Source organism: Rhinopithecus roxellana, chromosome 4, assembly GCF_007565055.1.
Source record: "Rhinopithecus roxellana isolate Shanxi Qingling chromosome 4, ASM756505v1, whole genome shotgun sequence".
Lineage (NCBI taxonomy): Eukaryota > Metazoa > Chordata > Mammalia > Primates > Cercopithecidae > Rhinopithecus > Rhinopithecus roxellana.
Genome location: NC_044552.1, coordinates 114,154,337 through 114,167,490, shown reverse-complemented (window position 1 = coordinate 114,167,490; position 13,154 = coordinate 114,154,337). Strand labels below are relative to the sequence as shown.

Here is a 13,154-nt window from a genome sequence, read left to right as displayed (position 1 = left end):
TTGTGTCACAGGGGTTATACAAATTATTTCTTCACCCAGGTACTAAGCCTAGTATCTGATATTATTTTTTCTGATCCTCTCCCTCCTCCTACCCTGCACCCTCCAGTAGGCCCTAGTGTCTTTGTTCCCTTGTATCCAAGTGTACTCTATGTTTAGCTCCCACTTATAGGTAAGAACATGTGGTATTTGGTTTTCTGTTCCTACTTGAGTTTGCTAATGACAATGGCCTCCAGCTCCATCCACATTCCTGTAAAAGACACGATCTTATTCTTTTTTATGGCTGCACAGTATTCCATGGTCTATATGTACAACATTTTCTTATCCAAACTATCATTGGTCAGCATTTAGGTTGATTCCATGTCTTTGCTATTGTGAATAGTGCTGCAATGAACATTCACATACACGTGTTTTTATGGTAAAAATGATTTATATTCCTTCAGGTATATACCCAGTAATGGAAATGCTGGGTCAAATGGTAGTTCTGTTTTTAGCTCTTTGAGGAATAGCCATACTGCTTTCCACAATGGTTGAGCTAATTTATACTTCTATCAACAGTGTATAAGCATTCCCTTTTCTCTGCAGCCTCGCCAGCACTTGTTATTTTTTGACTTTTTAGTAACAGCATTCTGACTGGTGTGACATGGTATTTCACTGTGGTTTTGATTTGCATTGCCCTAATGATCAGTGATGTTGAGTTTTCTTATGCCTGTTGGCTTGATTCTGAGGGCTACAAGGAATAAGATGACCAATTTTGTATTTTAGAAATATTGCTCTGTCTGCAATGTGGAGCACCAAATGGTGGTGGGGAAAGGGGAGAGGAGTGGGGTCTAGGGAAACAAAAAATTAATCAGGCGGCTACATTATAATTCCCTATCTTTTCTCTCAGACCTTTGGGTGGTGCTTTTTTTGCCTCACATAATTTTCCAATAAAAAATATCTATTCATTGTTTCCTTTCACTATTTTTTAAACTTTCTAAAATATTCAGCCTAGATCTTTGCCTTTCCACCAGTGCTAACTTTCATTTGTATTCACATTACTATAACTTGGTTTTAATTCTCCTTTTTTCCTCGCCTGATGCTTCTTTATCACCCTTCATATTAAACTTTGTTCAGTTTCAATGAGATAACCATAGTATAATTTAGCAAAGAGAAGAAGTGAAAAACTCAATTTACTATCAAATCAGTACTTGTACCTCTATTATTAAAAGATGCAAGGAGCTTCTCTTTTTGTTACAGACACCAAGTAGAGGGGAAAAGTCCACTTTTAAACTTTAAAAATATAAGAAATGAAAATGATCAAAGGGGAAATATATGACCTTCTCTGGGTGTTTCCAAAATTCCAGATAGTAAATTGAGCCAACACCACATGATAAACAAAAATATCCTTGCAACTGTTTTACTTGGACTTTAAAACTACTAAGTATCTATTCAATTTAATCCTTAAAAAAATTTACACAGGTTAAGTTGCCATTTTCTCAGATCCTTCTGTATAATACCTTGAGCAATTTAGCACCTAGGAAAAATGGTAAAATCAGGTAAGATCCCTTTGAATACAGGGTTTTCCTCAAATCTATTTTTAGGTATATTGATAGATACTGTAACTACACCAGTATTCTTTTGGTGACTGGTCTGATTGGTAAAAGAATAGAAAGATTGAAATTTTCCTAATTTCTTCCATGTAAATAAGAGGACTGTGATTTTCTGAATATAACCCCAATGATGAGAGGCACAACATATGTTTCAGCAATTCCATAATAACATCTTTTATAATAACTAAAAAGAAAACAGAGGAAATAAGATGGAACACAAAAATTATTCAATTAAAACCAAAAGTGCATGAAAAGTAGAAACAGAAATAAAGAACAGATGGGATAAATAGAAAAAAACAGCAAGATTCTGGTCTTACAATTGAATGCAAGAGCTGAGCCTCAAAGAGCTTAATTGGCAAAACGCTGCGCAGCTAACAGGTGGTGGGAACCAAGGTTTATGTAAATTGCACCAGAGTACAGTGCACTTCTGATTCTGGCAGAAGTATTAAAGTTTTATGAAATAAAAAAAAATTTTCATAAAACTAATATACTTATGTGTTGAAGCGGCTCAGAGAATTGAACTTTTGGATTTCTTTCTGAACTAATGAGCTGAGGCAGGATTTTAAATAAGGATATCAATTTGAGATTTCCCAGTCCCTACAGTTATTCAATCAGCATGATGGTTTTTAAAAAAGCTGTGGGGAGGGGAAAGAAGGGAAGAAAAATAGCCTACGGAATAGACTTCACATAATATCTTTTTAGGCATTTGTTGCAGCTCATTTTACCTTAGTTTTTGGTTTAAAAAGGACGTCTATATATGCCTATGGCTATTTACTGTGTTTATGTATCTGCCTCCTGTTACTATTTTTTCTGTATTTAGGCCAGAAATTGACATATTCATTTCATAGTGTTTTATTTAACTGGAGTATTTGCCTGTTATCAGTAAGCAAAAGAAAATGCACTTTTCGGCCGGGCGTGGTGGCTGAAGCCTGTAATCCCAGCACTTTGGGAGGCCGAGACGGGCAGATCACGAGGTCAGTAGATCAAAACCACCCTGGCTAACACGGTGAAACCCCGTCTCTACTAAAAAATACAAAAAACTGGCTGGGTGAGGTGGTGGGTGCCTGTAGTCCCAGTAAACCCGGGAGGCGGAGCTTGCAGTGAGCTGAGATCCGGCCACTGCACTCCAGCCTGGGCGACAGAGGGAGACTCCGTCTCAAAAAAAAAAAAAGAAAATGCACTTTTTCAAGGTACTCAGAGATAACATATTCCAACTTGAGGGCAAGATTTTCTCAGCTAATTTCACTATTATTTTTATGTAATTATTTTATCATTCTTCATATTAAGTTTTTGTGTGATTTTAGATAACTAATATAATTTGGCAAAGAAAAAAGGTGAATAACTCAAAAACTTATGATCAAATCAGTACTTGTACCTCCAGTATAATTTTAAAAGATGTGAGGTGCTTCTATTACTGTAAGAGATTAAAGAGTACTATAAAGAAAAGTTTGTCAAAAATATATTTATACTCTTATTAATAGCTTTACTAATCAGCAAAACAAGACTTTATTGATCTTTATAAAACTAGTACTGAAATTAGTTAACTACTGAATCATTCTGGTTCCATGATTAAACTGGTTCTGTAGTTGAACTATTGGAAATAACTTCTAAACATAAACTTCCTAATGACTGAAATACATTTATGTCATTTAAATTTTCACTTCTTGAATACAGTACCTTAAAGATGTTATTAGAACTGTACTTTTCTAATTTTAGAACCATATGCAAACTTGCACTTTTTCCCATCAAAACCAAAAAAAAAGGTAACTGTATTACATGAAAAAAAGTTCAATATAGAATAGGTCCAATAAAAAAAGTAACAAAAAAAGTATACGAAAAAAAATTTCAATAAAGAGTAGGTCCAATTTGTTCAGCACAAGTTATACCCATGTGGTGTCCAGACCTTTGAGGTATAGACAGTTTCTATATATCATATATGCATATTCTCAGTTCCTAACCAATATTGTGTGGGAAGTATTTCTCTCATACATTTGGATAGATGTATTAAAACTACTTTGGCCAGTACCACAGAATCTCCTCTTTAAACTAAACAAAAATAAAAAAAAATCACTACACATTTATATTTTAATAACCAGTGGTTTTTACGGGAATAGCAACACAATTAATGCTTTAACCTTTTCAAACTCTGTAAGATGCTTTTGTTTTATACCATTAGAATAAAGCATATGCTCAAGTTGAATTTAACTGTCCTATATATCTTATGAAGCAAAGTTAGCTTTTATTTAAAGAAAACATGTTGTCCTTTCTGAAGTCTTGTGACTTCTAACATAAGCCTTCTAACAGAGTAAGTTAAATTCAGGCCCAGCGCCATGGCTCATGCCTGTAATCCCAGCACTTTGGGAGGCCAAGGCAGGTAGCTCACTTGAGGTCATCAGGAGTTTGAGACCAGCCCGGCCAACATGACGAAACCCTGTCCTCTACAAAAAGTACAAAAATTAGCCAGGCATGGTGGTGTGCACATGCAGTCGCAGCTACTCGGGAGGCTGAGGCACGAGAATCACTTGAACCTGGGAGGCTGCAGTGAGCTGAGATCGTGCCACTGAACTCCAGCCTGGCTGGGCAACAGTGTGAGGCTCTGTCTCAAATAAATAAATAAATAAATAAATAAAATTTTAAAAAGAGTAAGTTAAATTTAATGTCAGTTTGCCAAATTAAAACAAATCATTTCATATAAAAAAGTTTTTTCTTTGCTGAAGTATAAGTTCAGATTGATTTCTTTCCATTTTCATGGGATAATACAACAGCCTGGTATGTCCCTAGTGAAATAATAGCTCTAGACATGGTTATCAATGATCACCATTTCATGGAATAATTTTCCATTTTCATGGGATAACTGAACAACCAGGTACATCCCTAGTAAAATAATAGGTCTAGACAATGGTTATCAATGACTGGTAATATCATAGAAAGAGAGACATAAAACATTGTGTGCATCTAGTTCATGGAAGTATACACGCCACCACCTAAAAGTCTTCTTGCTAAAAATTGAGTAAGTAATTAAATCTGAACTTAACTAGGCCTCTAGATCTGAATGTCTCAGAGGGGAAATAAAGGTGACAGAGGAACCTGTTAACATCATGCTGCTGGAAAAAAGGACCTAATTTCTTCAGCAAATAAACTGCAAAGGAGGAAAAAGAGGGAGAGGGAATCTGTAGATGAAAAGAGATTTAAGAGACACAGCAATCATTGGGAGGCCGAGGCGGGTGGATCACGAGGTCAGGAGTTCAAGACCAGCCTGACCAACATGGTGAAACCCAGTCTCTACTAAAAATAGAGAAATTAGCTGGGTGTGGTGACATGCACCTGTACTCCCAGCTACTCAGGAGGCTGAGGCAGAAGAATTGCTTGAACCCAGGAGGCAGAGGTTGCAGTGAGCCAAGATCGCAACACCTGGGCAACAGAGTGAGATTCCATCTCAAAAAAAAGACACTGCAATCTATAGACCTCTTTTAAATCCTAAAATCCAAACTTTAGAAAGCGAAAGAAAAAACTGAGTACTTATGAGACCACTGCAGAAATTTAAATAATGACTGAATCCTTATTTATTTATAATGAATTAATATTTTTGATATGATAATGGTACTGTGGTTTTGTTTTTTAAAAGAGTATCTCTCTGTTAGTGCTGGGCGCAGTGGCTCACTCCTGTAATATCAGCGCTTTGGGAGGCCGAGGCAGGCGGATCACCTGAGGTCAGGAGTTTGAGACTAGCCTGACCAACATGGTGAAACCCTGTCTCTACTAAAAATACAAAATTAGCCAGGTGTGGTGGCACATGCCTGCAATCCCAGCGACTCAGGAGGCTGAGGCAGGAGAATTGCTTGAACCTAGGAGGTGGAAGTTGCAGTGAGCCGAGATTGCGCCATTGCACTCCAGTCTAGGAAACAAGAACAAAACTCCATCTTAAAACGAAACAAAACAAAACTCTCTTTTAGAGATACACATTGAAGTATATGATATATTTGGGATTTATTTCAAAAATAATCTGGGATTATCCAAAAATAGTCCGGGATGGGAGGAAAGGGAGGATATGGGATATATATAGTGTACAAGTAGCCAAGTTGGTAATTATGAAGCCAAAAAAATGGGTACATGAGAGTTTATTACACTATGTTCTCTACTTTTAGATGTGCTTGAAACTTTTGTTAATAAACTGTTAAAAAAACAGACGTCTAACAAATGCTCATGGTCTTACCTTATCTTTAGATGAAGAATGCTTCTTGGCAGCTCTAGGTTGATGAATATTTTCTACAGTAACATTGCCATTGTATCGATCATGATCTGTCTCCCGTAAACTTCTATATTTATTCATTCTTCCCAAAAGTAAAGGTTTTGAAACCTATGTAAATGCCACGTACAGAACACAAAACCTCTTTAGCAAATAAATTCTGGATGTCCTCATCTTAAAATTTTTAACTGATTTGAAATACAAAAAATTACATTCTCAAAATAAAAAGTGTTTAAGAGTTTAAATTCCTTGAGAATAAAAACCATATCATACTTTATGCATACTTACACAAACCCCCAAATCAGACTCAATTACAAATACAAACTCAATTATATATAAAAAATAATGACTCTCAGATATCTGGTAATATACTCAACAAATGTTTAAATAAATGATTAAATGTTCTTCACAAAAGCTTCATCATTAGTTTTCTTCTCCTTACCCTTTCTTCTATTATAGGAAGTGAAATATCAATGAATGGATCTTTCACCGTGGAGATCTTAAAAGGAAAACACATTGAAAACTTCAGTTAGAATTCTAACATAAACACATAGTTTTGTAACTTCCTGGGCAACCTAAAATTTTACATCAAAACATGTTCCTGAAAAAAACAGCGATTTAATTGGGTATTGCAGCACATTGTTAATCGAAACAAGATATTCTCAAACATCACTGAACGTGATCCAATTGAACTTTATATTACTGTCAATATGGCCTGTAATATTTAAAATAACTTCAAAATAAACTGTTTAATAAAACAGATTAAAGAGACTAGACATTTTTGGTGAGCTTAGGGCTGTAACATAAGTAAACTATGAAATGTTAAGAAAAAAGCCATGAAAAAAAGCAGGGAGCTTGGCTGTGTTTTATAGATTCTTTAAGATAATTCTGTTTTAAAAGATATTCTCTATCTTGTGTGAGAGAAATCAACTTCTGTGTTGAATAGTCTAGAAACTTAAATAATCATGGTCATACATTCTTTGTTTCAATGTGACAGGCTAGAATGAGATATAATTTATAATCCTGCTTCTTTAAGGCTACAGAACACAGAAAAATACTCCATAATCTGGGACAGGAAAATGAATAAAGGCTCCTTTTACTATTAAAATCTAACAGAAATTAAAACCTATTATACTCTAAGTCATACACTTACAGAAATATTCCTTACCAAGCAATTGAAAATCTACAAAAAAATTAATACATGCTTTAAGTTGTTAAAGATGGCATTCAAAATAAAAATTATTAAATTCAAAGTGAGTGAAGTCTACACAAAAATCTTTAATACGCCATATAAACTTGAAATCAAATGTGATATAACCACCCTAAATTATGTTAATACATTAAATTATTTATATTGGAATTACTTTTTTTTTTTTTTTTGAAGCTGTGTCTTGCTCTTTGCCCAGGCTGTAGTGCAGTAGCGCAATCTCAGCTCACTGCAACCCCACCTCCTGGGTTCAAGTGATTCTCCTGCCTCAGCCTCCCGAGTCATTGGGACTACAGGCTCCCACCACCATGCCTGGCTAATTGTTTTGTATTTTTTTAAGTAGAGACAGGGTTTCACCATGTTGGCCAGGCTGGTCTTGCATTCCTGACCTCAAGTGATCTGCCGGCCTTGGCCTCCCAAAGTACTGGGATTACAGGCATAAGCCACTGCCCCCAGTCTGGAATTACACTTTAGGGCACTGCAATGTAACATAGTTACTCTCTTCACAGAAGTTTTTCTCTCACTTCAAACAGAGAGCTAATGAATTTCAGTATATTAAGATAAGCTAAAACTGCCTCGTAGGTGTGTCATGAGGAAAAATAACACAAAACACATTTACTTTTAAAAATATATAAAATTACCACATTACTTTCTAGGAGTATAGTGTATAAAAAGACTTTCAAGAATTATGTAATCATCTGTCACAAATTTTAAAAATGACTGCCAACAATTATATGTGAAAGAAAATATAATAAAAATGATGTGATTGTAATCCATTCCATGTGAATTGAATTCTAAAGTACCTACATTTGCACATTCTTCACACATGACCGTGCTAGTTAATTCACCAATAAAGATCCGATCTATGAAGTTCATTTTCACACCTTCTTTTCCATATGCTGTAAAAATCATACTTTTTAATGCAAAAAACATGTCAACCATCCATCTAGCAGTATAATAGGCTATCTTCTGGTTATTCAAAAGTAATCTGAATAAGATATTCAGTACTACATTTAATAATATATTTTACTATACATACAATATTCCAATGTCTTTCTCCTTTACAATTTTGTAGCAGATTTGACTATCAACTATTTTAGTCTCCAAGAAATAATGAACTGTTCTTAAACTTAATAGGTAAAACAAAACAATAACCACTATTCCTACCACACCTCAACCACTCCCATTAAAACTTATAAAACCTCATGTCTAACCAGTAGTACACAGAAGAATGGAAAAGGAGATTATGCTATCAGGACTACGGATGCCAGGATCATGGCTACGAAAATAACAGAGTCGTAAAACCCAAGTGTAAGGAATTAACATAGGCAATTAAGAACTCAGCCGGGCGCCGTGGCTCAAGCCTGTAATCCCAGCACTTTGGGAGGCCGAGACAGGCAGATCACGAGGTCAGGAGATCGAGACCATCTTGGCTAACACGGTGAAACCCCGTCTCTACTAAAAAATACAAAAAACTAGCCTGGCGAGGTGGCGGGCGCCTGTAGTCCCAGCTACTCGGGAGGCTGAGGCTGGAGAATGGCGTAAACCCGGGAGGCGGAGCTTGCAGTGAGCTGAGATCCGGCCACTGCACTCCAGCCTGGGTGGCAGAGCAAGACTCCGTCTCAAAAAAAAAAAAAAAAAAAAAAAAAAGGAACTCAGTTAAGAACATGGTTATATTTTTAAAAGTTAAAATTATTCTGCTCAGGAAATATTTATAAATTAAAAAACATGCCTATGACTTGCTTTAAAATAACCTGAGGTTGGCTGGGCACTGTGGCTCAAGCCTGTAATCCCAGCGCTTTGGGAGGCCCAGGCGGGCGGATCACGAAGTCAGGAGATGGAGACCATCCTGGCTAACATGGTGAAACCCCGTCTCTACTAAAAATACAAAAAAAATTAGCCAGGCGTGGGGGCGGGCGCCTGTAGTCCCAGCTACTCGGGAGGCTGAGGCAGGAGAATGGAGTGAACCCAGGAGGCGGAGCTTGCAGTGAGCCGAGATGGCGCCACTGGACTCCAGCCTGGGGGACAGAGCGAGACTCCGTCTCAAAAAAAAAAGAAAAGAAAAAATAACCTGAGGTTGGGAGAAAATAGATTAAACATAAACCATGAACGCAGTTTAAGTTAGGTGACAGATATAAAAGGGCTGCATTATACTATTCTCTCTACTTTAATAAAAATTTGAAACTTGCCATCATAAGCCATGGGAGGAAAAAGTACATTAACAAACCTATTCACCCCTCTTTCAGACTTATGTTTTGAGCCTCTATCTTCAAGTTTCATACAAACAATATTTAAAATCATTTAAAGTATTACAGCGCTGAATGACAGAAAACATATCTGAATATATCAACAAACATTAATTAAAATTGTATTTAAAAATACTATAATAATAAAGATGTTTCATCAAGAAAAACTACAAGCGATTGGAAATAGAGATTACAAAACTGGAAAAGGGGAAAGAAAAACTGGGTTGTTATTCTAAATATCCACGAGATGGCACTATCTCAACACAAAAGAACAAGGCATACTTGAGCAGCTAGTTTAAAAAAATCTTGAACCCATTAAGGGGTCCAATAAAGTGCACAGTAACAATGTGTGTATGTTTGTAAATTATAGACCCGTAGTACATACATTATAAAACCACAAAAACAAAAGTTAGAAAAAATTACAAATAATATTTTTAAATATCTTCTAAAAATTACTTCATGCTAATATTAGTATCTCAATGCAGAATATACACTTAGGGCAAGGTATATAAACCCACACTGTAGTATTGATAATGATAAAAAACCAACTTTGATTAGGTAATCATCATTTGGAGCTCATATTTTTACGGATGAATAGCAAACACTAGGAGTAGGCAAAGTGCACTTACACTTGACTTACTAGCATTCTCTTCAATGAACGGTTTATTTGCAGGAGTCTTTGGAGCACTTAAGCATTTTGTCTAGCTACATCTAAAAAAAAATCCATAAATCCATTGATCCAAACACATGTCAAATGATACAATAAATGTGAACTTTCAAGTGTGGTTGCTACTTTCAACAACCTTTCAAGTTTCCCTTAGAAGACCTCACATAAAGGTATCAGTGTCAATCTGTATATGTGGTATTAGCTTTATTTTTATAAATTCACATGAATACATTCTAGCATTTTCTATGTTCCACTAAAGTCTTTTACAGACATTGCAGCAACTGTGCCCTCCTTTTAAAGCCGCTACTTTGGTGTATTAGTTCACATAATGCTCAGTTCTTTTTCCAACTAAAATAAAAATTTAATATTTTCTTAAAGAAAAAAGTCGAAACAAAGAGTCAACATACCTTTGACTTTTTTTCTAGTTTCATCATCAGCAGTTTTAGTAGTTGGGTTGTTAAATGCTTTTAGAATGCTAGCTTGTATTCGCTGTAAAACAAAGTTAATAGATTCTGGTCTAGTAATAGTTAACTCAGGCCTCATCCTCCTAATAAAAGAAGGCTTAGAGTAAATTCATTTGCCCTCTTTCTTCCTTCTCCCTGTCTCTAAAATGACACTTCTTAATTAGAACCAAAAAAGAAAACAGACCATATGAAATTTATTGTCTATGAAGACCTTTCTATATTAAGAAGCTATCAAGCTGCTTACTATAATCTCTATGCTATGTGGACTACCTCATTTATATACACATATAAATCAAGTCCAACCTTATCAATTAATGTCCATAGCAAGAAGAATCTCCCAAATTTTAATTATGGTTTTACTTGAACTTAGTTGTCAATGATTTGTCTTCAGCAGCTCTCAGTAAATGTCAAGGTTTATATTATATATTTCCACATCTCTTGTGTATGTTTTAGGAAAGACACAATCTCACTGAAAAGTTTCAGAATAAAACTACATACTCCAAGAATAAAACTTAGTAAGTGACCTTTTTACATTAACTATGCCCCTAATTAGTGGATGAATTTTGTCTTCCTAATTCAGATTATGACAATAGGATGAGGGAAAAGTTTGTTAATTATCTTTCAAAATTAAAAAAAAATTTTTTTTTGAGAGAGAGTCTTGTTTTGTTGCCCAGGCTGGAGTGCAGTGGTGTGATCACCACCCACTGCAGCTTTGACCTCCCTGGGTTCAAGTGATCCTCCTGCCTCAGCCTCCCAAGTACCTGGGACTATAGGCACACACCATGACACCTGACTAATTTGTTTTAAATTTTTTGTAGAGATGGGGTTTTGCCAAGTTGCCCAGGCTGGTCTTAAGCTCCTGAGCTCGAGCAAGCCACCTGCCTCAGCCTCCCAAAGTGCTGGAATTACAGGCATGAGCTGTCACACCTGGGGGTTTTTTGTTTTTTGTTTTTTGTAGAGACAGGCTCTTCCTACGTTGCCCAGGCTGGTCTTGAATTCCCAAAGTGCTGGGATTACAGGTGGTGCCTGGCCCTTCCTATCTTTTAATTGGGATAAATCAGTATGATATATTAAGTGAAAAAAGACAAAGTACAAAAAGTTATATATATGGTATATGCCACCTTTTGAATAAAGAAGAAAAGAGCATAAAGGAAGAAAGACAAGAACATGGGATGTAAGCAATGGCAAGGCCAAAACACAAGAGAGGCAAAGGGAACTCCCGGGAGCATGGTTAGGAGGAATTCCAGAAGGATATGTGTACATCAGACATGAGAGGTAAAGAACCCAAATTGGAGCAATGAGACTTATAAATCAGACACATTGTCAACACCAAGATTCCCTTCTGCCATTATAACATGCTTTTAATCTAAGAACACAATATATGGAGAAGGAGGTGCTCACGTTCTTATTCTTGCTCCATGCCCTGCTGCCTGGATGAGCAGAAGACACTCGTGACCCCTCAGAATTGTTCTGGTGTGTATAATTTATGTTTCTTCTGTGTATGATATATGTTTTTTAACACATTCTCCTCCAATAATTGTGAAACCGAGTTTCACTTATTATTAACTGGCCTGTGATTAACACATTATATTTCCTATAACTGTTTACTGTCCTCCTCAAGCATATTTTGAAAATTAATACAAGGTCAAAACACTTAAATATTTTACAAAGTAGGAGATAAAAGCAAACATAAAGCAATTCATATCATGTGACACAAGTCCTGAAATACACTAATATACTATAAAGAAATCAAACATTAAAATGTCTCCCAGAAGCTATTAAATACTGAAATAATCTCCAATTCAGACTCAATAAATTTGAAAGCTGATATAATTCAGACATTGTCTAAGCTAAAGTTGACTTTTACGCCTTGAAAAAGAATTTATTGAACTAAAGTAAACAAATTGGAATTGCATAAATTCCATGCAGGGGAAATTAATGAAAAATTCCAATAAATACCAATGTTTACCTGTAAATATTTCATATAATCATACTTTCAAACAACTCAAGAGAAATACTTCTAACTCAACTTAGTCTGTAAATTTATCCTACAATTTAAACATTTTACTAATTCAGACATGATTTTTGATATGATTTAATGAAACTTCGCTATATATCCTGAAATGTCATATCACTCAAAAGAAGCTAAAAAGTTACCAATTCGAGCAGCAGGAAAAAAGCAAAAAAGCTGTGATTACACTCTAAAAAGAGTAAAATGAAATTGTTTACATTATTAACTTCTAAATATTAGACTTAGGCTTTTTAATTTCTATCCTAACCATGAATTTATATTCTCTACTCTAAACTGCTTAAAAGTTAATAGGTAATTCATCAAGTTGAGGAAAATGAATGAGTTTAGGTCCATATACAATAGCTCATTGTTAGGAGTTGTGCTTTGAACAATTTAGGTTAAAAGAAAGATACTTTGGTCAGGGAGCTGTTAATAACTGTAGTACGTAATCAATTAGCAGTATCAAGGTTCAACTATTTCAAATCTCCACCTTATACTTCAAAAACAAGAATGAGAATAATGTACAGTTTAAGTTAGCTGAGATAGTCTGCCTTTAAAATAATTCTAACCAACAATGTATTATAGTAATAAATCTTTAATAAAAAGGTAATATTAATTTATTGACTGCAAATTATAAGGAAAAAACAAAGAAGCATAAATTTATAAATTAAAAAGACTGCCTTATAAAAGAACTATTTCTAGGAAATTTGATTTTGTACACGAA

At 35.2% G+C, this 13,154-nt stretch overlaps 1 protein-coding gene across 3 annotated transcripts in view; it reads right to left on the bottom strand.

Moving 5' to 3' along the window:
• USP45 (ubiquitin specific peptidase 45) overlaps positions 1-13,154 on the bottom strand; it is a 79,713-nt gene that overhangs the window by 22,091 nt on the left and 44,468 nt on the right. For 2 of the 3 annotated variants that reach the window (XM_010367687.2, XR_004056994.1), the window contains exons 10-13: positions 10,363-10,444; positions 7,850-7,941; positions 6,278-6,334; positions 5,803-5,946 (exon numbers count right to left, since the gene is read on the bottom strand). In XM_010367687.2, the coding sequence (XP_010365989.2) occupies positions 5,803-5,946; positions 6,278-6,334; positions 7,850-7,941; positions 10,363-10,444 (375 nt within the window). Of the gene's footprint in view, positions 1-5,802; positions 5,947-6,277; positions 6,335-7,849; positions 7,942-10,362; positions 10,445-13,154 lie in introns of those variants that run through there. The other variant, XM_030929639.1, reaches the window with a different exon arrangement.